Source organism: Amborella trichopoda, chromosome 4, assembly GCF_054954075.1.
Source record: "Amborella trichopoda isolate Santa Cruz 75 chromosome 4, AtrichopodaSantaCruz75HAP2 v2.0, whole genome shotgun sequence".
NCBI classification, from domain to species: Eukaryota; Viridiplantae; Streptophyta; class Magnoliopsida; order Amborellales; family Amborellaceae; genus Amborella; species Amborella trichopoda.
In genome coordinates this window covers 44,109,994-44,134,625 of record NC_142339.1, presented here as the reverse complement: position 1 = coordinate 44,134,625, position 24,632 = coordinate 44,109,994, and the positions used below count along the sequence as shown (strand labels likewise).

General features: G+C 38.1%; 1 protein-coding gene across 1 annotated transcript; it reads right to left on the bottom strand.

Annotated features, from left to right (window-relative positions):
- Window positions 1-362: 362 nt before the first annotated feature.
- Window positions 363-24,418, bottom strand: LOC18435806 (kinetochore protein). The gene is made up of 5 exons (XM_011625695.3): window positions 24,209-24,418; window positions 20,653-21,779; window positions 17,073-17,319; window positions 1,062-1,208; window positions 363-923 (listed from the first exon to the last, which is right to left on the bottom strand). Exons 2-5 carry the CDS (start codon window positions 21,735-21,737, stop codon window positions 711-713), a joined length of 1,692 nt encoding a protein of 563 aa, XP_011623997.1. The 5' UTR covers window positions 21,738-21,779; window positions 24,209-24,418; the 3' UTR covers window positions 363-710.
- Between the last annotated feature and the right edge of the window lie 214 nt (window positions 24,419-24,632).

Here is a 24,632-nt window from a genome sequence, read left to right as displayed (position 1 = left end):
GGACAATAACTTGACCGTTTGTATTCACTACTTTTTTATCGCTGATTAAAAATGTCATGTAGGTATCAATTATTTTACAGATTCACTTACTTTTTAAGTGTCGAATTTATTTTTTTCCAAATCCTTTTTCTCAGCTTAGCAAGGTTGAACCGGGCTAACTGTTCTGAGTAAGCCAGCCCACCAGATCAAGTCGAACATAGCAAGGGGTGTGGTTGCCCACCCAAGCGAAGTTTTTAATCCTTGGATCACAAATATCATTAGAACAAAATTTATTTATCGGGACACGCAAGCATTTACATCCAAAACATGACGAAACCAGATGAATAACAAAACTCAAAATATTTTCGAGGACACATCAGAAGTCGATTCAAATCCCCCTTTACTGGATGCATGAAATAAAGTCATGATCATATAGTGCATAAAATATCATTTTGTGAGAACCACTGTGAATGAAGAAGAGTTGTCAAAAACCGATATATTATTGTACAACTGCAAAGCGAAAGAGTCAAGCCCCAAGTTGTCTTTTTTTCTGGTTAGCAGAGGGATTCGAACCATGCAATTTGTGCTGTGACCCTCAACACCCAAACCAACAAGTCCCAGATCCCAAAGCGCCAAGTCTTTTCTTCTTTTTTAATCAGATGACAAATCTGGTCATTCATACATAGGAAAGAGAGAGTGCACTTCTCATTCATGAGCCCACACAGGGACCCCTAGTTTCCCCATCTTGTCAACCAGGAGGCCTTGTGGGAATCCACAATCTCATTTGCCGTTTTATTTACAGCTCCCATCATCTCTGAGAATGTCAACTCCATCTTCTCCTTGTGCTTTGATATAGAGTCAACCAGTTGAAGGAGCTCGCCGCCACATATCTGGATTTCTTCTTCATATCTCTTCCTCACATCCCCTAACTGTAATTTAGACTTCTGTATGAAAAATTGAGCTCATTACATTCCTCGAACCAATCGTGCAATATAACTTGCTGCTTTCACAAAAATATAGTAATTGTCGAAACAGAAAAATCTAATGGTCAAGACAATAGAAAGAGATGAAAAGAGCCATACCTTCAGAAACTCTTCAGCCTCCAATTTTTTCACATTCAATTGATGTGATTTATCCTCAATATCATTTCGGAGCCTTTTACCTTCTTCTGCACAGTGAACCGTGTATTCTTGAATCTCTCTCCTCAACATATCCTGCTCAGCCTCAGCCTGAGGACATGAAACTTTGGTGATTAGGAGTAACAAAAAGGAAAGAGAAACCACGATGTAAACAAGCTAAAAGATAGAGAAGTACCATCTATATTTTCGTATGTGATTAGATCAAACATAAAATAGAGAAACCATGATGTAAACAAGCTAAAAGAAAGAGAAGTACCACCTATATTTTCGTATGTGATTAGATCAAACATAAAATGAAAAAATCTCTATTTTCATGGCTACAACTCAACTGAGGTTCTATACCCTCTCCTTGTGATATTTCAATGCTCACTCTAGTCAAATCCTTACTCTCTCCACCCCTGTATTCCCCAAAAATCTTGGCCCATTTGCCTCCTACACCAGCTTTATAGAGACATTATCAATGTTCTCAATATGTAGCTGCAATGACTAGATGATGGAGAATTGGCAAGGCAACTTACTTATTTATGGCTAGTTTGGTTGTACCCAAAACTAAAAGATTTGTGGATTGTCGACCAAAAATTTCGCCAGTTGCACATTAGGCAGTTTAGATAACACGACTCTCTACTCTCCCATCAAGGCAACCAACCTCAACCAAAAAAATACAGAATCAGACTTAAAATTTTTGGGACGACAAGTTCTGTTTCTTCTTAAACCTCTTAGACCCAAGACAACCAATGAGCTGTCTTTCTCTCTCTCTCACAATGTAGAGCTATATGATAAAGAGACACCCTGCAGACCCAACACACCCAACCCTCTCTCCCTTTACCTCACTCTCTCTGAATGACATTATCATAGAGCGTCACTTTACACCAAAAGAGGCCATCAAATCATCATACTCAAGCATCTCCTGCTTCCTCTCCTCACCATTACTATGCATCCTACAAATTGAACTTGACGAGTATGGATCATAGCTCTGACAACCATTATTACCAGAAGAACCTGGCTTATGAAGCCCATCTGCTAGCCCACCATTGTCTCCATAGGTGAAGCCGGAAAACCAAGCATTTGGCTTTGCTGAAATGTTAGTGTTTGTGGCATGGCCTTATCAGAGGAGGACCCACCATGGATGTGACAGAGGGATTGGGGCCTCGGATGTATGAGGCCATGACAGGGAACAAATCAGGTACGGTAGTGGCAATAGGGTCGAGCAGCCGAATTAGGATTGATAGCACACATGAACTTGACCTTATAGCTTGCTGGTTCTCCTTGGCCCCTGGTCTTTGTAGCCAATTTCTCCAGATCGAGGGGATGAATTGTCTGAATCAGGGCACAAGGAGTTACAGTTCTCCATTATTTAAAGGGGAGAAATCCCTGGAAAATTGAGATTTTCTGGTGCATGGTTGGCTACAAAGGCTGCTGCAGCAGACTTGTGGGAGATCTTTTAATTAAGGTTTGTGCAAACATAGCAGAACCGAGAGATGGAAGACCATCGAGGGGAGTGAGGAGTTTAGGGGAGAGTTTTGGTGGAGTCGCTGACTTAGGGACACAGAAAATTTATTTTTGACACTCAAACAACGCTATAATATTAGAGAAAAACAAAAGCTCTATTTTTTTTTTTTTTTTTGAAGACGTTAACTGTATTGTATTAAAGAGAATAAAGTACAAAAATGTGCTTCCTTAAAGGCAGTAAAAAACAATTAAAAATTTGCTCCCCCCAGGTGGGACGCAATATACAGCCCTTCTAGGGGAGGCTTGAATACAAAAGAAAGGAAACTAGAGAGGATAGGCAGGGGCTAGAGCGGTTGCAAAATTTACAAGTGGCTTCTACAAGAGGACCACTCAGACTCCAGCTTGGGAAGCACCAGCCTTGGCAAGGGTATCTACCTCTGAGTTGCTCTCACTCCACACGTGTTTCTGGAGGGGAGAAAATGGAGTTAGCAGTTGGGTGATTTCGTTGAAGATGTGAAGCAAGTACCAAGGGCATTCAGAGGAGCCTGAGGCCCAAGTGATGATGTTCTCGAAGTCCCCTTCGATTATCAATCCGGAGCTCCAAGAGGGGTTTTAAAGTTTGAGCCCTTCAAGGAGAGCAACTGCTTCAGCAGTTTGGGCATCTGCGTGGCCAATTGATTTCGAGAACGAGGCTAAGGTAGCAACTTGGTGCTTTCGGAAGAGGCCTCCAATTCCGGAAGGGCATAAGTTGCCTAACAAGCATCCGTCGAAATTCAGTTTCAGTAGGCCAATCTCAGGGGGTCTCCAGAGAGACACGCGAGAGGGTTGCCACCTGGAATAAAGTGTGCCAGTTTTGATGGAAAGCCGAGGGACTGAAGCCTTTAAATATGAAGTAACCTGGAATTTAATCTTGTCGAGAAGGACTGTCGGGGAAGAGGGTTCCCCCCAAAAAATCCTGTTGTTGCGTTTGATCCAAATGTTCCAAATTAAGGCTGCATTTGACACCTTCCGTAGCACTGTGCCAGATTTTGCCCAGGGAAGAGGGTGGAATAATGAAAAGGGGGAACAGACCGAGCATGGAGTCGCCCATTGCCAAACGAAAAGTCATAGTAGGGCGCCCACATTGATGAATGAAATGGCAATGGAGAAAAAGGTGTGAATTGGTTTCTTCCACCTCATAACAAAGGGTGCATCAATTGGGGATGGGTAGCCTCTTCTCTGCAATTGATCTACCGTGAGAGCCCTCTTGGCAAGGGCAATCCAAGTGAAACCTGGGAGGGGGGGATAGGGCATGAGGGAAAGTGGGGAGAAACTAAGAAATGACCGCAGGTGATGGGCACGAGATGATCTTGTCGGGAGCACATAGCAGAAGGAATATAGAGTGAAAAAGAGTGGAGAGCCGGCACTTCTGCCTCTGAAGTTGAACGCCGGAATGTAGGAGACCATGTTCTAGGGAGCCCCAATGACGGGAAGTGATCAGCTACCGAGGCCATTCGATAAAGATCAAGGAGGAAATAGAGAGGGGAAGAGGTCTTTGAGAGGGGATTGGCCAATCCAAAGGTCGTGCCAAAACCTTATATGAGTGCCGGATCTTGGGTGGAGTCGAGTAAGGGCTTTGAAAGGATGGAGAATACCAAGGAGAGTGCACCAAATACCAGAGGATTTGCTGGCATATTACAGTCTTCCAGAGATGGTTGTCTTGGGTGGCAAAGCGCCACCACCACTTTCCCAACAAAGCTAAGTTTGCTGTTTTAAGAGCCCGAATGCCAAGACCTCCACAGTTGCGTTGTAAACAGATTTTTTTCCATGAGATTAAATGAATTTTCCAGAGTTGGTCATATCCGGTCCATAAGAAATTTCGCATGACTTGCTCAAGACGAGAGCGAATGGAAGATGGCATGAGAAAGAGGGACATTTGGTACATAGGCAAATTGGACAAAGTGGCCTTGATAAGAGTTTCTCGACCAGCCATTGATAGGCAAAGGCCCTTCCATAAAACGAACTTTTGACCAAATTTCTAACTAGATGAGCCCAAAGTCTATGTTTGGGTTTGCCAAGACAAAGTGGGAGGCCAAGATAGGTGGTGGGGAGATTCTTGGCACAACAGCCCCATCGGTCGGTGAGGGCCGGAGTGGAAGGGAGGTCAAGGGCAACCCCTATCATTTTTTTCTTAGACATTTTGACCTTCAAGCCGGCAGTCCATTCGAAGCATTTGAGGAAGAGAAGACTGGTGTCAACCTCGATGGGGGATGCTTTGCGGAAAACAAGTGTGTTGTCTACATACTGAAGATGGGTTATGAGGGGGCTGAGGGCTGAGATTTGTTACTTACAATTTGTAAATAAAAATATCTTTAGGAATTTTTTTGTTTAAGTTCTTGTTTTTTCTTTAAGTTTCCCAATCTTCAAACCATCTCCTAAATTTTAAAATAGAAAAAGGACTAAATGCAACAGGTTTTTTAGTTGATTCAATGGGTTTTATTATCAAATCATCCACAAGCAAATTAATTGGCAGCTCCACATCTAACAACACTAACCACCAGCACAGAGAAAATAGGGAACAAGCATTCAGCAAATTATTAGGAAGAATCTGGCATAAGGCATTACTTTTTAAGTTTCTCAAGAAGACTTTGGTCCATGTTAAGCCTCACTATTATAGACTTACAAATACTCGACCAAGTAAAGAATACTACAAGCTTCTATCAGCGCTTACAAAGCATTTGTACACTTATAATTGTGGCAAAAAATTCGCCATAACAAGACCTTAACAAATTTTCCTGAAAATAATTATAGTAGAGCCTATGGTTTAAGAAGGATGATGACCTTAAACTTTCTTTTAACCCGTCCCATGCCCGGGTAAAGGGGCTGGGTTGTGTTAGGTAGGCAGCCAACGTAAAATTTTGCCAAAACTTATCATGAATTCTGAACCGACAATATTTGTTTATGCTAGGGTGTTTCCCAGAAGAAACGTGTTGTCCCGAACTCGAGTACAATGAAAAATGAGTATGGGGTAGCTAGGGTGCTCCCCAAAAGCAACACGTTGTACCTGACCCCGGGCACAGTGAGAAATGAGCAAAGGTTAGCTAGGGCATTCCCCAGAAGCGACATGCCATAGTGTCGCCCGGTTGCAGTAAAAAATTGGCAAGGGTTCCCACGACATCCTGGACAAGCGCGGGTAAAGAAGCTAGTCCAAGAGAATAGGATTTATCTAGCCACATGGAATGTAGGAACGCTTACAGGTAAACGTATGGAGTTAGTGGATACAATGAGACGAAGGAGAGTAAACATAGTCTGTCTACAAGAAACTAAAGGGAAAGGAGAAAAAGCTAAAGAAATCGATGGATATAAACTTTCGTATACAGGAAAGCATAATAACAGAAACAACGTAGGCATAATAGTAGACAGATTTAAATGATAAAGCAGTTAATATGAAAAGAATAGGTGATATGCTCTTATTAACTAAACTTGTATTAGGGGAAGAGATAATTAATGTAATTAGTGTTTATGCACCACAAGTAGGATTAGATGATAGAATTAAGAGAGAATTTTGGGAGGACATAGTTGGGATAGTCCAAGACAAAGCAAATGGAGAGAGGACCTTTTTAGGAGGGGACTGAGATGGTCATGTAGGGAAGGATAGTAGAGCATATGAAGAGCTACATAGGGATATGGATTTGGTGAAAGAAATGAAATGGGTGAGACTATTCTAGATTTTGCTATGGCCTATGACCTAGCAAAAGCAAACACTTACTTCAAAAGCGAGACGAACATTTAATAACCTATAAAAGTGGATTACATAAAAGCCAGATAGACCTATTCCTAGTTAAGAAGGTAGACCGACCATCATGTAAAGACTGCAAGGTTATCTTACGAGAGAATTTGACTACCCAACATAGGCTCATGGTTATGGATGTCTACATCAAGACATGAAAGAGAAGGGGTGAAAGTAATGGGTGAACTAGGTGATGGAATTTAAAAAATGAGAACATCAATTTATTTAAGGATAAATTAGTTGAAGAAGAAAAATAGAACTCTAAACATGATGCCGATGTAATATGGAATGAGATGGATGACTATATCAAGAAAGTGGCAAAAGAAGTTTTTAGGAGAATCTAGCGGGAAAACAAGCTCCGATAAGGAAACTTGGTGGTGGAGTGATGAGGTTCTAAAGGCCATTAGCGAAAAATGATCATGTTATAAAACTTGGTAGTGCAGTAGAAACGATCAAAACTTAGAAAAATATAAAAATGCTAAACAAATAGTAAGAAAAGCTAAACTTAAGGCATATGATAATCTATATAATAAATTGGGAACAAGAGAAGGCGAAAAAAATATCTTCAAATTAGCAAAAATAAGAGAAAAAAAAGTAAGGATGTAATCCATATTAAATGAGTTAAGAGTGAGGTTCAAAGGGTCCTGGCAAAAGATGATAAGGTCAACGAAAGGTGGAGAGTTTACTTTAAAAAATTATTAAATGATGAATACAATGGGAACATAGCGGTAAAAGAAACTGTTGGTACAAATGAGGGTGGAGGTCATAAATACATTCGTAGGATTAGGATGTTGGAAGTAAAATAAGCTTTAAAAAGGATGAAGATAGGAAAAACTTTAGGACCAAATGGTATCCCGATAAAGGTTTGGAAATGCACAGGGGCCATTGGCATGGACTGGCTCATGAAGCAGTTCAACAAGGTGTTGAGAACAAAGAAAATGTCAGACAAATGGAAGAAAAGTATTGTGGTACCTACTTACAAGAACGAAAGAGACACATAATTGTGCGAACTATCTAGGGATCAAGCTTATGAACCATACTATGAAGCTTTGGGAGAGAGTGATTGAGCAATGACTAAGGCATGAAACGAGCGTATCTAAAAACAATTTATTTTTATGCCAGGAAGGTCAACAACTGAGGCTATTTTCCTATTTAGGCAAGTGAATGAGAAGTTTAGAGCGAAGGGAAAAGACCTCCACATGATCTTTATTGATCTAGAGAAAGATTATGATAACGTAACTCAATATTTGATTTGACAGGTATTGGAAAAGAAAGGAGTCTCCAGACACTACATCAACTTGGTAAAAATATATACGATGGAGCGCAAACTAGTGTACGAACAACTAATGGAGAGACAAGTGAGTTTTCAATGACAATAAGTCGACATCAAGAGTCAGCATTGACCCCGTACCTCTTTGTTTTAATTATGGATGATCTAACTAGGCACCTATAGGATGAAGTACTGTGGTGCATATTGTTCGCGGATGACAGTTTTGATTGATGAGACTCGAAACGGCGTCAACACAAAGTTAGAACTTTGGAGGGATGCTCTAAAATTCAAAGGTTTTAAAATTAGCCGAACTAAGACAAAGTATATGGAACACAAGTTTAGTAATAATAGGAGTAGAGATGAGGAAGTTGTTAAGATTAACGGCCAGGAAATACAAAAAAGACCACACTTTCGATATCTTGGATTGATAATCAAGGAAAATGGACAGATTGAGGAAGATGTCGCACATAGAATTAGAGCTGAGTAGGTGAAGTGGAGATACGCAAATAAAAATGTAATCACCGCATACTAATGAAGTTGAAGGACGAGTTCTATAAGACAGCTGTGAGACCAGCTTTGCTCTATGGGGCGGACAAAAAATAATATACTCATAGAATGAGTATAGCGGAGATGAAGATGTTCAGATGGATGAGTGACAAGACAATAAGGGATAAAATTGGAAATGAATCCATTCCGAAAAATTTAGGTGTGGCACCAAGACGATCAGATGAGAGAGAGTAGACTTAGGTGGGTTGGCCATGTGTGGCAGCGACCAAGTACAACACCTATTAGGAGATGTAAGTTAGTTCAAATGGAAGGACTGAAAAGAGCACGGGGTAAGCCCAAAAGGACGTGATTGGAAGTAATTCGAAAAGATATGGGGACTTATAGCCTCACTGAAGGTATGACTTTTAATAGAGCACAATGGCGGGCCATAATTCGTGTAGTTGGCCCCAATTAACTGGAAAAAGGCTATAATGATGATGATGACGAATTATAATAAAGCCTATACATGCTACGTAAAAGTTAAACAAAGCCACTTTCTATTCATTGCTTGAATCCATTCAAAAGAAAGTAAGAGAGGGCAACGGAACTTAAGTGATTAGGAGAATGCCACAGACTGTGTTACCACAGGAGAAATTTTACCAAAAGAAACAAAGGTTTATCGCTTCAATTGGGAAATATGTATCTCAAAGATAAATTTATATGGTACAACACTAAAGATGTGTATTTACAAAGTGATTAAGGAAAAAAATAAAGTAACCAAATTATTTACAAGCACTTGATTTGAGCAATTTCATGGATATAACATTGTTTTATACCCAACCATCTAAAATTTTGCATGATTTTTTTCACAGGCAACAGCTTCAACAATTTTTACAATGCAGTGTAGATGATGGCTTTATTACTGCCCAGTTCCTGGCAATGGCCTACATACACACTAACAAATACTGTAGCCGCATAACCAGTAAACATAACGAACAATCTAAAGTAACCAAATTATTTACAAGCACTTGATTTGAGCAATTTCATGGATATAACATTGTTTTATACCCAACCATCTAAAATTTTGTATGATTTTTTTCACAGGCAACATCTTCAACAATTTTTACAATGCAGTGTAGATGATGGCTTTATTACTGCCCAGTTCCTGGCAATGGCCTACATGTACACTAACAAATACTGTAGCCGCATAACTAGTAAACATAACAAACAATCTAAAGGATAGGCTCAGTAGGTAAAATTAATTCAAGGGATTGACAATAAAAACAATCGTTATTTGAACTTTAATTCGCACATAATGAAAACTTAAGAATTGAATTAGTGACCAGCAGGTAACAAATGTAGATGATAACAAAAGTAGGGAAATATGGTTTGATTTGTTTGTTAAGAGTGGCTCACATAGCAATGTAATGGTGACGCCAAATAGTTAAAAATAACCACAATGGGTACTCATTTGACCACTACAATTATTAGACCACCAATTGTTTGTAGTATTGGGATAAGAAAAGGCAGCACGATAATTTTGCTTCAGAATACAGCAACTAGAGTGTGAAGCAGCTCGTAGTCAAACATGTAAAACAAGTTTATCCTTGGGATATTTTACGCTGTGATAGCAGCAAACCAACAGAAGGAAAAATAATAATTCAGAGCCACAAAATCTCTCTTATCAAAGGAACTCAGAAAAGAGGATTACTACGAAAGCTCTCATTTTCGCTCCTCCCGACACTCCCTACTCATCATGTGCCCCCAACATTTTGAGGAACACCTCATGAACGCCAAAAGTCCTTTTCCCCGACATTTTTAGGGACACCTTATGAATGCCAAATGAAGTGGCTTCACATTGTGGTTGATCCATATCTGAATGCTCTTTTAAGCTTTTCTTTTTTGGATTATTGTTTCAGTTTCCCTTTCTCTCTCATCCCCCGCCCCCCCTTCTTCTTCTTTTTTATGGAATTGTTGATTGGTTTTCAAAGGATGTTATCTTGGAGAATCAGGATGGAGTTGGTCAAAGACGGGATTTTGTGCAAAGATTTCAAAGGACAGGAATAAAGGCAAAGAGATAACATGCTCATTTGACATTTGCAGGCCACCTGAGCCAACTCAGCTTGAGCTCGTCCTGAGTCTCCTTATCCCCAAAACTTGAAAACTAAAGGGGTTCCGATAGATCCTGTTGAGATTAGGCAAAAATCGCTGCACAACTTCCTCAAGTCCCTTCTCAGACTCACCAAGTGTCCTAAGACAGAGTATGAAGGCAAGTCGCAGCTATTTTTGCCCTTTCATCTTTACTCACACACTCAATTCCTCAAAACTTTGAATCGTAGGTGTGAGAACAACTTATTAGACTTTGAACAGTTTCGAGGATTACTCATTTCTAGAATTCCAAAACCAGAGTATCCATTTGCAATTGCATAATCTTTTCTTACCTGCCTTAATGAAGCTTTATAACCACAAAATGAACTTTTGCCCCATAGACCAACGAATCAACCAGTCGTTACATAGTTGTTGGGATCAGGATCAAATCCAGGATTGGGATAGCAGGGTTGTGACAAGCAAGCTGCCTCGGTACGGATCACTATCCGTACACCCCGAAATCTAGGACTCTTGATCCCAATATGTGAGGTAGCTAGGGCTGTAATGGGTCAGGTCGGATCAGGGTGACCCTAGTCCAAACCAATTCTTTAATACATGGACCCAAACCTAGACCTAGACCAAGACCCGGACTTGTCCAGGGACCCAAGGACCCCCCTACCCTGACCCCACTTGGGGTAGACCAAAACAACCCGAACCTGACGTACATTTATATTTGATTTAAATAAAAAATATTTTCTTAAAACAACATATATATATATATATATATATATATATCATCATCATCATCATAAATTTAGCCTATAGTTGTTGGAGATTCTGAATCTTCCAGGAATCGATATCGCGAAATCGCATGTATCATATGTTTCCAAAACTTGGAATCGTACGATTCGGAATTACGAATTGTGATTCGCACTACATCGGAATTGCAATCCAATGTAATAGGAATCGTGTTTCCTATTTGTAAGAATTGATATCCCTTCATGTTGAAATTGAGTTTCATACCTATATGGAATCGCACCTGACCCCACATAGTTCAATGGATTATAGAATCGTGATTCCTAAAAATATAGAATCGTGATTCTTAAAATTTTGGAATCATTGTCCCCATCAACTTGGAATCAAGATTCTCACCATTCAAGAATCAAGATTCTCCCCATATTGGAATTGCGCACTAAACCCCTCTGGTATATTAGAGAAGTATTCATAAAATATTTAAATTTTATCAACTATTACAAGATTGAATTTGGTCTACACATATTTAGTCCAATTACCAATGTCAACCTTTATGATATCTGTGTCAACAATCTCATACAATGGATTTGTTCTACCAACAACACCCTTCGCCTACAAGGCCTGAAGCTGGTCTACAGCATACAACTAGTGAGAACAAGGACAAGCTCCCTCTATCTCCTTTCCTTGGATCATAAAATAAGTAGATGACAAAGAAATTCTTGTCTGTTAGATGTAGTTTTGACTTTTGAAATTGAGTTATTCAATTTTATGTCAATTTCTGATATTTAATGATTAATTTAACCTAAAACACCATAGGGCACTTTACTCATAATCTTATCCTCTTATTGTACTAGAAGATAAGGAGTGGTAGCATATCTAGGTACCCATTATATATTAAACAATATTACATTAGTACCCACATCATTTACCAAAATTATTAAATTTGAAGTAACAAAATTGTTTAGTAATATTTACACTAGGAAAGAGTTGTTAAAAAGTAATATGGAATTCAAATACAAGGATAGAAATTAGAAAACAAAAAAATATAAAATTCACATATTCCCCATATTTAAAGCTTCGATTTTAATGCCATCTGCAACAACTTCAGATTCGCAATTCCTAAAAATTTGGAATCAACATTTTGCAAAAGTAGAATCGCATTTTTGTGTAATCTCGATGTCTGCAATATAGAATCTTGATTCCAAACAACATGGATTCGCAATTCCTAAAAATTTGGAATCAACATTTTGCACAAGCAAAATCGTATTGTTGTGTAGCTAAGAATACCTGAAATCTTTTAATAAGATTTGCCTTTCTGTCCCAAAAAATACACTAGCATATCAAACAATTTTTTTTTTTGGTTGTTAGCATGATGGACATTCATTCCCTCGATAAAACGCTATCTATGAGCATTCTTAGGACCCTAAATTTTGGAGATGTAACCTGCTCAGCCTAGAAATCAGTTTTCGAAAAATAAAAAAATAGAAAAATCACAGGCACTCTATAAGTGCTTGGAAAAAGTAACGTCTTACTATTGAACAAAGACCGTTCAATTTTTGGATGACCAAATCTAAGTATTTAGGAACTTAGAATCCAAATGTTTTTCTTTTCGGGAGTAGCCATCTAGCAAATCAATTGTAGATCCCAAAAGTTCACACTAAGTAAACCTTCTTAAGTACTAAGCAGCTTGCACTCAAGGGAGTAAATGTACAATATGCTCCTGTGGAAGCAGCTCCACAAATAAATTTACTCTCATGACCAAAAATGGTTGGGCGCTTGTAAGTCTCAAGTATCATATACTCACCCAAAAACATTCATTTAGATCGTTACACTTCGAAGTTTTCAATTTGAGTTGTCTTTTTCACCATTTTGCCTAAAGGGAAGGGCAGTGGCAAGAGTATCCACAAATCTATGAAAGACCAATATACAAATATAATGATAATGATAATACGGTAGAGAAGATAAATAAAGAAATAAGAGTTGCAACAAGCATACATATGAAGAAAAATATGATATATGAAAGAAAAACATACAAAATATATAAGAAAAGATATGAAGGAGAAGATAGATAAAAGAACAAGGGTAGCAACGAGCATATATAAAAACAATATATCAAGGAGAAGAGTACCACAGCAGGAAGTACTACACAGTATACGTGTGAGAGAGCTCGTGTTAATTGTTTGGGGGGGTGGAAGGGGAGTGGCAGAGTACTTGAAAGAGAAATAGGAGCTCAAAAATTTAAGTGCTCGTATGCATGAGAGAAAAAGAGAGAGATCACAATGGGAGAATAAAAACAGCTCAAAATTTTAAAGGACATAAGAGAGAGAGCTCATGTGTATAACATAGAGATAATAGTTGGGAGAGAGAATGGAGCTCAAATATTTAAAGGACATGAGAGAAAGAGCTCATGTATATTATAAAAGGAGAAATTTTAGTCTTATATTGCCTAAGTAGTTAAATGGGGTGGGGTGGATGTGGCTAAATAAGGAGAATGGTTATTAAAGCTTAGCCCCATATTGCTTACATAGTGAAATAGGTGGGTGGATGAGTCTATAAAAGAAGAGTAGTTAGAGAGAGTGCATCATATTATAATGTACAGTGTCATATAATAGAGAAATTATCAAAAATATACCTTTTTTTTTTTATTATTGAAAATAAACCCCTTTCCAAAACCTCATCCATACCCCTTTTATCCACTTTTTGTGTTTTTTACCAAAGTGGAAGTGGCCTTCACAGTAGTCTTAGATCCGTGAGGACATCACGGTGGACTCAATACCATGATGTTCATGGGGGGTTCAAGGTTTTGAGGCATCACGGCTATTTAAGTGCCGTGATGGCCATTAAGAGGCATCACGACACTTAAACATTTGTGATGGTCGTTAAGGGTTCGTATGCCCCCGTTAGGTAAGAGTATAACGGTTAAATTAGAAATCTTATAGTCCAATAAACCATTATGGTTCATTAAGTGCCTTAATGCTTCAAAACTATATTTGACTTACAACCTGCCATGACCATCACGGTTTTCAATCGACCGTGATGCCTTCACGGTTCTAAGACTATTGTAAACGCGATTTTCGTCAACTTACCCAAAAAAGGGGTATGGATAAGGCTTTGGAAAATTTGGGATTTATTTTCAATAATCTAAAAAAAAGTATATTTTCGATAATTTCCCTATATATTATTATATAAAAATAAAATATAAAAAAAAATATGTAATGTATTATCTATTTTGCATTTCTTGGAGTGTAAGTGTAGTTTATGACTGTAAAGTGGCCACAATCCTCGCCATCCTAATTCTTCAAATAAAAAAATTATTAAAATGAAGCCCCAAATTCTATATACATAAAAGAAAACGTCGTTTAATTATTTGTTTATCTGTAGCACTTGCATAGCCACATCACCTTGTGCAAATTAGACATCAGATAGCCACGGCAAAAACGCTACCCTTTCTTTATCAAAGGTTAAAGTGGTAAAAGGGAATTTATGTCAATAATCTCAATACATTTGCTTCTAATTCTAGGTCTTGTCTTAAAGGAATCTCTAAACCCACATTGGTTGAACCAATGTCTAAGAACCTTCGAATATGATTCTAGGGAATCTGGATCTCCTGTAACTCATAATCTAATCCCTTATAGAAGGATCAAGATTCCAAAGTTCAAAAATCGAGTAGTAGCATGATTCCCCTCCTTGAAGTGCAGAAGCGAGACTTCGAAGAGAAATCGACCCCTTGATTGGGCAATCTCAATAACCATGGATTGCCCCAATCAGGTGAACAAGTGACAATTTAGAGGTTACCAGTCAAGAAATCAATTGAATAGGTTGCAATGTGGAACAAACAATAATTAATGGCAAGGAAGGGCTGCATATAAACCACACATACACATATATGCAATAATAATAATAATAACAATAATAATAATAACTTGCACAGACTCCCAGGGGAACGCTTTGTAACTTCCCTAGTAGGGCAGCCTTTGCGACATTCAAAGGCATAAAGCAACCACCCAATTCTAACTCCCTTGGTACTTATCCCAAGATCTAGGGTACTTCACCAACAACTTTGAGTCGCAAAACTTAGGTAACTCTTCCAAATTCTATAAAAAATTGAAAAAAATAGCAATAAAAAGTTGGAAAAAATATAGGTGCCAATGGTGGGATTCGAACACAAGTGACTTGACAAGTCGTACTGCAATTTCACTAAATGCTATATTATATCTACATGACAAAATAACACAATTTATTTATAGAAAAACTAATTACATTCGAGTTTTTGAGTTATATAAATTGGGAACTTGCCAAGTCGACTCGGTGAGTTTGTCCAAGTTGGCAAGAAGGTTTTTAATCGCGGGACTGATTACGAGTGTTATTGAACACACGTGCGAGGCTGTATAATACACATCGTCTGGCATCATGTATTTCTGCGTAATCTCAATTTCCTGATGTTTGAGAAAACAAGAGAAGATTTGGGCACCTCAAACAATCTCAATTTCCTCATGTTCGGTTAAATAAAGATAACTTTCAGGCTTCTCAAACAATCCACTTCTAAGATAAGAGATGGCCAGCACTATTCAAAAGGCAACAACTTCCAGCATCATGGAGAAGGCATTGCATTAATTGCCAAAAAAGAGGCCCTACCACTCCACAGGGGCCATGTGATGGATGATGTCAGTTCAAACTTTGGGGAAAATGCTGACAATAGTTAGGGTAGCTAAAAAAGATGGAGTAGTTGCCATGCACCCCCAGCACAAAAGTAGTACCAAGAGATGCTAAAGGTCTGTTTTGCACAAGTAACTTCATAAAGATTTAAGTCTAATTCACAAATTCATTACAAACAGTATGATCAGTTCAAATTTCTTTTGATGCTCATGATTTGCCTCCATAGGGAGGAAAAGAAAAGGAAGGACCAAATAGTATTGGACAAGAAATGGAGACGTTTTTGTAGTTGGATGATAACAACAAAGTTGATGATCCTAGGTGCATACATCATCAGGAGGATGGGTATCTCAAGTCACGAGTAGCAATCAATAGTCATCATTTTAGGATACTTAATATTGGTTTGTTAAGAAATACCAATATTCACATACGTTAATAGTGTCTAAGACAGATTACAATATGAAATTGGTTCAGATAATTAGCAATGAGATTGCCAATGCTCTTGTGCTATCCCTTCACCTTCCCTTTCTTTATTCATCATGAGCACCATTACCTTCCACTAGAGCTATTAATGATCTATCTCATATTCTATTGTATTCTCCATGAGTAAAACAACAAATCTCTCAGAAACTTGCTTGCTTGATTCCCACTCACTTGGGCTATGAGTGGTTCATTATTATCTGATCAAAGTACTATCCAAAACTGAAATTTGTTATTAGGTTGCCATATTTTTTCTACAAGGAAGCAGTGACCAGGTTCTTAAGATAGTGCAAGCCCCAAAATAGTGTTTAAAGAAAAGGATTGAGGATCCAAATGGGTTCCTCGCTGGACAGAATTGTATTGCAATTCCTATCTGGATCACGCGAATCAGGGTGATCTGGCAGAAAAATATATAAAATAATAAAAGTTAAAAAAAAAAAAAAAATGGAACATTTAACTTTAAAAGAAAAGGTATACGGAGAATTGGCGGATCCTTTTTTTTCCCTGAAGAAACAGGGAATCGGTGACTCTACACTTCGAATCACCTTGTTCTCTGACATAACCAGGTGATTCGTCTGATATCGGGTTGAGTCCAAGAATTGTAAGGAAACCTGGACAGTCCCCTGGAGATCCCAACTCAGATAGGGCAATTTTGATCCAGATCAGCAATTTTTAAACATTGCCCTAAAATGTAATTTGCAAGAGAAGACAATAAAGTGTCATTCATTCTATATTTAAATATTTAAAGAAAAGGCACCAACAAAGAGATGCAATATTCATAAGAGATACAGAGCAGTATGATTGATGAAATACATTTGAAATGCATTGCAGGAAGAACAATGAACAGTGCTTCTCTTGTAAACGAAACAGTCATATATTCAGAGACTTATAATATAAAGAGCAGAATATCAATATGTTCATATACAAAAGAAATCAAACTCAAGCCATACATGCACCAACAAAAGACGATAACCAGACTACCAATATTAGGATCTGAAGTGTTTACCTCTTCTATCTTTGATAGAAGACTGGCATTGTCACTTTTCATTGCATCTTGTTGTAAAAATTTCTCATGCAACTGTTTCTGAAGAGCAACAAACTCTTCATACTTCTTCTTGCCATTTTTCTTGGAGTCATCACCAAATGCCAGAAGTGCAGGTTTCAGTGTTGATTTGTAATCAATGCCCAAAACCTCAGCAAGTGATGATCCACTAGTATTAAGCATGAACTTCAAATCATTTCCAATCTTTAACCTGATAACCAAGACAAATAACAAGCAAACCCATCACACCAATTCCCTTCAAATCAGGATGAACAAACAACAGAAACAAAGTTACCCAGATGACAAGATTGGACTAAATGCAATGTGTTCACTTTTTTAAGTGAATGATCATCAAAATGAAAGCATACACAAAAGAGTTAAGCTAACAGGAATCAAGCAAAACTGTAACAAATAGATGACAAGGATTCTCAAGATCACCCACTAATAAATATAAAGACTCTCTCCATTCACTCCCTAGTTAGCTAAAATCCTAAAACATCAATAGCCATGTTCTCCTCACAGGGTACATAGATAAAGGCAAATTATAAGACACATTTAACAAAAACACTTGTCAAAGATGGCTCCTTTGAGAAGTGACTTTCATCTTGTAGAAAAAGAATGAAAAACTTAAAGACATGATTTCTGTCCACCGAGATTCTTAGAAAAGGACAGAATCAAAATACTCACTTCAATGTAAAAATAAATATCAGGGAAACTACAGTTGTTACCGTTGTAGACTGAAATTAAAAGGCATGTTGGTTTATCAACATACATACTTAACAATAGAAGAAAAACAGTCAAAATACTTACCCATAACAGAATAATAACCCAGGAAGTTCTTGCAACAGAATAACAATTAATTGAAGAAGAGATGAAAGAAAAATCATAGAAGATCATCACTAATTCCAACTGGCCCCAAACAAATCAATATTTTAAACAAATAGCTAGAGATAATGCATTTTATCGGAAAATTCCTTTACAGCATGTCATTGTGGCCCACACAGTAATTGTGACCCCACTGATTATGGTAAGCACTCAATGTTCGATAACCTCAAGGATGGAAGGATGAAAAATGCCTTGAATGTCTTCTGTATGAAGCACCAAGCAAGAAATAGTAAGCCTTTCTGGTTGATTAAGGGTTAGCCACATCCTAGCGATATAACCATTGTGAAAAAAAGGGATATATGTAGAAAGGATTGCCTACGGACTAAAAGGCACAATTTCAGACTCCAAAGTTAACATATTTACATTATTGTTTGGGTACTGATACTTGTGCCGGTGTGTAAATAGAATATTTTCCAACAAAATGGCCAAAACAACTGCTGATAAAATGGCATCATGCACCTTTCAGATATTTTTAGTAATGTCTATGACCTTCCAAGAGAGTTTTCTTCACTCAACCCTAGTAATACTAGTAACCAGGTGTTCCTAATGAGGTCCCTTTTACCACCAAAAGTACTTAGCCAGGGGATTCTGATGTTTCATAATAGTGACAACGCTTCATAACAGTGAATATGATTCCATGGGATGTTCACTGGGGAAGTTAACTAAAATTCCATTCAATATGCATATATAATGCATTATTAGATAGTAATATATGACTGACATGAACTTTCAAGTTTCTATTATTTTGATTAATTCTTGTTCTTTATAAAAGCAGAGAATATATGCTTTACACCAAAAACACAGAATCAGTTTTGAGCAACAACAGCAAAGTGAGAGAAACTGATCTAAAGGAAAGTGACTAGACATCCTAGGAACTGTCTTACATGTGGTGTAGAAATCTAAAGAAATCATAAAAAGAAGCATTCAAATTCTCAAACCCATCAACCACAATACTGAAAAAAGATGTCAAAATTTGCAATATCATGGTTTACGGACCTGCATGTTAAGAGCATGGGAAACCACAAAGAACCCCTTTTCCAAGAGAAATCATAGAATTAATTAGACTAACTTGGATTTTGAAACCATAGCATTAATGCTTTGCTACTCGAGCTACAGTAATAGCAAAAAAAAATGCAACACTAAAAAGAGAAAAAAAAAACAAAATCATTTTGAATATTGAAATAAGGCCCAACCCTTCACTAACCCAACAAAGTCATTTTGAATATTGAAATAAGGCCCAAACCTTCACTAACCGAACAAAAGGGATATTGTAGAAGAGACTGGTATGATAGATCGGCATGGATGCCTATTGAAACGATAGTTTCTTCACAAACTCCACGAATGTGAGTAGCGTGTAGATTAGTGACACAGAGTGAAGAAACATGGAGGGAAGCAATAGCAATGTTGCTTGCAATAAATAAATAGAGAGAAACAACATAATTGTTACTCATCAAAAATAAATAGAGAGAATAAATGAAAAGCAAGCAGCAATTTTAAGAAAAGGATTCGAATCATGATAAAAAATTCGGCCGATTCCACTAGGACTCAGCCGAGCTCAGCCCCTTGACGAGTAGAGTACATGTCTTGGGAGTTGGGGCACTAAAAAACATTAAAAGTGCATTAAAATGTGCAATTAATGTATAAATATTTCATATCGTAATTTGAAATTTTTTCTTTTATGGTGATGAGTTTTTCTTGTCATATGCATTATTTTAAAACTTCTTCTTTTTTTTGGATTTTTTGAAATGTCTCCACCTACAAAGCAATTATTTTTCTAAATACATGTTTTATATTATTTTCTTCTTATTTGGAATTTTTATATTGTTTAAAGTTTTTTTTTTAAGCTTTGTTATATTTTATATTTTAGTTTAATTTTTACCGCTTTTATTTTATTTTTAACAAATTATTTGGTTTTTTTTTTTTTTTAGGGCTTTTTGTGGCCACGTACACTACTCGGTGGGTGAAACCACTTGGACACATCATGTTATAAAACCCAATTTCCAAGGCCGAGATTTGTTAAACCTTGAATCAAATTCTTGTAGCATAAGTACCATGTTGACATTTTTTTTTTTTTTGAAACTGGAGTACCATGTTGCCATTGTTGACTGAAAATAAGGGAGGGGAGGAGCTGGAGATATGGAAATCCAGAAGAAAAGCTCTGATCAGGGATTGATTCCTTGTCCAATGGTACTCAGGAGAGAGAGAGAGAGAGGAGGTGGTGTTACAGGAAATTACCAAGAAACCTTGATATCAGAGATCCAAGTTGCCAAGTTACTGAGTTTCACTAGCCATTGCCCCCAGTATGTGTGCATGTGTGTGTGTGTGTGTGTGTGAGAGAGAGAGAGAGAGAGAGTGTGTGTAAAACAAGACATTAAGAGAAAAAGCTGTAGCATCACTTTATCAGATAACTTCAAAAAACAAGTATTTCAAATAAATAACAAGAAAGGGAAGTATGATCATTCTCACATTCTCATCTTCTCCGTTGTTGATCAAGCACTAGCAGTGGGAATAAGTCACACACAGTAGGATCAGGAAAAAAAGAGAGAGGGAGAGTAGATTAAGGATAGGTGAGAAGATGGAAATAGAGAGAGCAGATAGGTGAGAAGATGGAAATAGAGAGAGCAGATAGGTGAGAAGAGAGAGAAAGAAACTCTTGTACCTTTCAATGGCCTCGTTACAATCCCCAACTAATCCAATCATCTCCTTAACCGCCTTCTCTACCTCCTTCTCCATATCCCACACCTTATCCTCCCACGACCCCCTGGCCAACTCTGCCTCCGCAATGTCCCTCTCCACTGCCTGCAGCTCCCTCCCCATCCGCTCCACGTCCCTCACACTCATTGCCTGACCCTCCACATCTCTCCTCAGCCCCTCATTCTCCTCCCTCACTCTCCTGCTTTCCCCCTCCACCTCCCTCAACTTCTCTCTCCTCTCCTCAATCCCCTTCTCCAGTGCCCCAATCTTCTCCAAATAGCTCTCCACGTACGTCTCAAACTTATTCACATCCCCCCTAAACGACGCCTTTTCTCTCTCTAACTCCTCTATTTTTGAAGGCCTGGATCGTAAAGCAGCTATCTGCTCCTCCGCCTCCTCTAGCTCGCCCTTACGCTCACGCACCAGAGCCGCCGCACTCTCACTCTCCTCCTCGACTTTCCTTAAGTACTCTTTGTCCAGTGCATTGACTGCATCCTCATCTCCCTTCATGAAGTGGTCATAGCTAAGTGCAGTGTAGACGAGGAGCTCATTGAGGCCATGTGAGTTCGAGGAGATGTGGTCCTTGTATTTGATGGCCTGAACAAGCCAATGCATAGAGGCAAGGAGAACAGGCCACAAGTGAGGGGAAGCAGGTGCTTTTAGATTGCTCCTGCTTAGTTTGAGGGGGCATCCAAGGTGGTGGAGGAGAGGGAGGAGGTCTTGGTCGAGATGCGAGAGATTGAAGTCAAGGCGACTGGAGAGGAAACGAAAGGTGTCGGTAATTTCGAGGGCGGAGGGTCGGTGTCTTAAGGGGGGCCGGTGAGGAGAAAGATAGTCATTGAGGGAGCGGAGGGCAGCAGCTTGGTACGATCGGTCATTGACAAATGGGAAGGGGTCTTGGGACCCGCCGATAGCGCTGCCATAGCTACTGGTGGATGAGCGGCGTGGGGCGTGGCGGAAAGGGGGATCAGGTGGCAAGGGAGGGTCAGCCATGGATTTGCGGGTCAACCTGTTCATAGGGGGTGGCGCCATGCTGGTCCTCTTCTTCATCTAGTCTTCACGTTGGTTTTCACCTGTTTGGCAATGGGAAAGCTGGAAATTGAATGTAATACTGTTAATTATGTATTTCATTGATATATGTGCGAATTGCAATCTTTTAATAACATTTTGTAATTAAATAAGGTTCCTTCCATTCATCCAATATAATTCCAAGCATGTAAATAGATTCAAGGGATACTTTTGTGCTTGAAGATTTCATAAAAGTGTGAACCCCCTCTGATGCAATCAATATTTACATAAATAATCAAAATATTACAAAGAGAACTTAATTAATCAAAATTTTAATGTACCATTAACAATATATTGTTAGTTTCATATGGTTACTCGCAATTAACTATCAAAAGATATAAGTACATCTACTTGTGAAAATGGCTTCTTCAACACAAATTTATAGGATATTAAAAGAGGACATGATATTACAAAATAAATAAAAAATGATATGATTATAGCATTTGGAGCCCACACCATTTTCATTCCAAAATGTTATGTTAGCTCCCTTTCCCATGAACAAAGAAAAAATACTAACAAACTCATTCTTCATAAATTGAATGCAACAGAAGCACGTCAACCCATAGTATTGTTGTAACATACCACTGATTTATAACATGGCCAAATGACATAATTAGAATAAGTCTAGCCATACTATCAGATACACTTGAAGCTTCTAAGCTCTCATGGATCAAATGAACATAAGTCAAGCAACAACCATAAGTTGGGTGAACTCCAGGCAAACAATGGGCTTTCCAGTTGATTTGAAGCAAGCTTTCTAGCAATTTCAGCCATTCAAACCCAAATTCAAGCAAAATAATGATCCAGATATAACAAAAGATATCAAAGGACAATATGAATGCATCCAAGTAGAGATGAACATATAGACATGCAATACTAGAACATTCTCTAAACTTTTTCGAGAGGGAGGTTGTTCAAAGTGAGAGAGAGATTCTCCATTAGTGAGCAAGAAGAGAGGCCATCATAATGTTTTCTTTGCCTCTTAACGTTTTCTCTCCTTTTTTCTTTTTTCTGACAACCTTACAAAGAGAAAAACAATCTCTAAGATCTGAACTTCAAATTAACAAATCAACCTAAGTCTTTCTAAACTCCAACACTCCTCTCTTCAATCACCTATTAAAAGGTCCTGAATTTCTGTCTAACCCTCCCCTACAACAACGGTTCTCTTCAATTGTAAAAGTAAACAAGTCCTTGAATTTCTCTCTCTACTGCGACAAAATCACCCATCAATCTACAATCAACTAAGTCCTCGAGAAAAAAAAACATATTACCACCACACCAGGATATATTGATAAGCAAGGTCTTTCTCACTGTAACCAACTCTTCAACCAATCTAAAAACCCCATAAAATCAAAATTGATCCCAGTTCTTTCTCTCTATGAAAAGTTCAAACAATAGGCCTTTTTTCTCTATAATTGTTCTTCTTGCAGACTTTGCCCTTTCTTAGCCTTTTCTCTCTTTATCTCTCGATGCAAATGAAGAAAAGGTTTGAGACAGAAAGAGAATGGAAGAAAAAGGACAGAGGAGAGAGAAAGGGAAAGAAAATTTTCATCCATTCCATATTGAAGAAATGAGGACCATCTATTCCATTTTGAAGAAAATTTTCATGCAATCAATTATGAATCAAGGAAATAAATCCGATTATACAGGAACATTCTCAGCTTTGTTATGTACCGAACATCACCAAAAACCACATAATAAACAGAGGAAATCCAACCCACAATAAGAAAAAAAAAGAATATATCTTTATGGAGGGACACTAGCAAAAGATGAAAGTTCCATACTATAAACTAAAATTTCGTGGCTCCCATTTCAAGCCATGAAATAAAGAATTAATGTAGCTCTATCGCCAATACATAAATATATGAATCAAGGTTGCTCAATTTTAACATGCATTTGGAGTATTATGAATCAAGGAAATACACCAGATTATACAGGAACATTCTCAGCTTTATTATGTATAGAACATCACCAAAACCACCGAATAAATGGAAATCCAACCCACAATAAGAAAAAAGAGAAACAAATCTTTATAGAGGGACAGTAGCAAGAGATGAAAGTTCCATACTGTAAACTGAAATTTCGTGGCCACGAACTAAAGAACTAATGTAGCTCTCTAGAATCCGTAAACTATACATAAATATATGAATCAAGGCTGCTGATTTTTTACATGCATTTGGGGCGTTAAATATTATGAATCAATGAAATACATCGGATTATCTTGTTCACTTGTGTATGAAAAGAAATGGAGCAAGAAACCAGAAAACAGAATAAAATCCAGGAGATTTACAACAGAGAAAAACTAAAAAAATTTTACAGCAGATTTACATCAGAGAAAAATAAGAAAAGCCCTAAACTCTTTTACAGGGTTTCCTAAAAAAAATCCTGAGAGTATCCAGAAACCTAAATTAGTAAAAAAAAAGAAAAAGAAGGAAAATCTTCATATAACTCACTTATTGCGAGGTTGCTGCTCTTGCTCGCACAGGTTCCTCTAGTTCTTGCTCGCTCAAGGTGAGAGAGCGAGAGAGAACGGAGGGAAGGGAGGCTTGAAAAAGAGGGAGATTGTAAGAGGGGAAAGAAGAGCGCCTCGCTGGGGTTTTTGACGGGGAGAAAATAACACGCAAGTTTTCAGTGAAAACTCGGGCACACCCCACCCCATGCGAAGACAGTTTCTTAAGAGCAAAGTTAAAAGGGAAATGGGTGTTCCGATTTCACCCCTTTACTCCATTTCCAAAAACGTATAGTAAGTGTGAAAGTCGGGCACTTTCACACTGTTACAAAGTTATCAAACGCCTCCTTAAGGAGCGCCTTCTTCTCTCAAGTAGAAATCTCTAACTCTTCGCTGTTCTACCATGGATCTCCTTCAAATTCTTTCCC

Coding starts and splice junctions, on each gene's coding strand:
- LOC18435806 (XM_011625695.3), bottom strand. CDS start 21,737: ATGAAGAAGAGGACCAGCATGGCGCCACCCCCTATGAACAGGTTGACC. Junction 17,320..20,652: donor TGTAACGAGGCCATTGAAAG/GTACAAGAGTTT, acceptor CTTGGTTATCAG/GTTAAAGATTGGAAATGATT. Junction 1,209..17,072: donor TTCTATCAAAGATAGAAGAG/GTAAACACTTCA, acceptor TCATGTCCTCAG/GCTGAGGCTGAGCAGGATAT.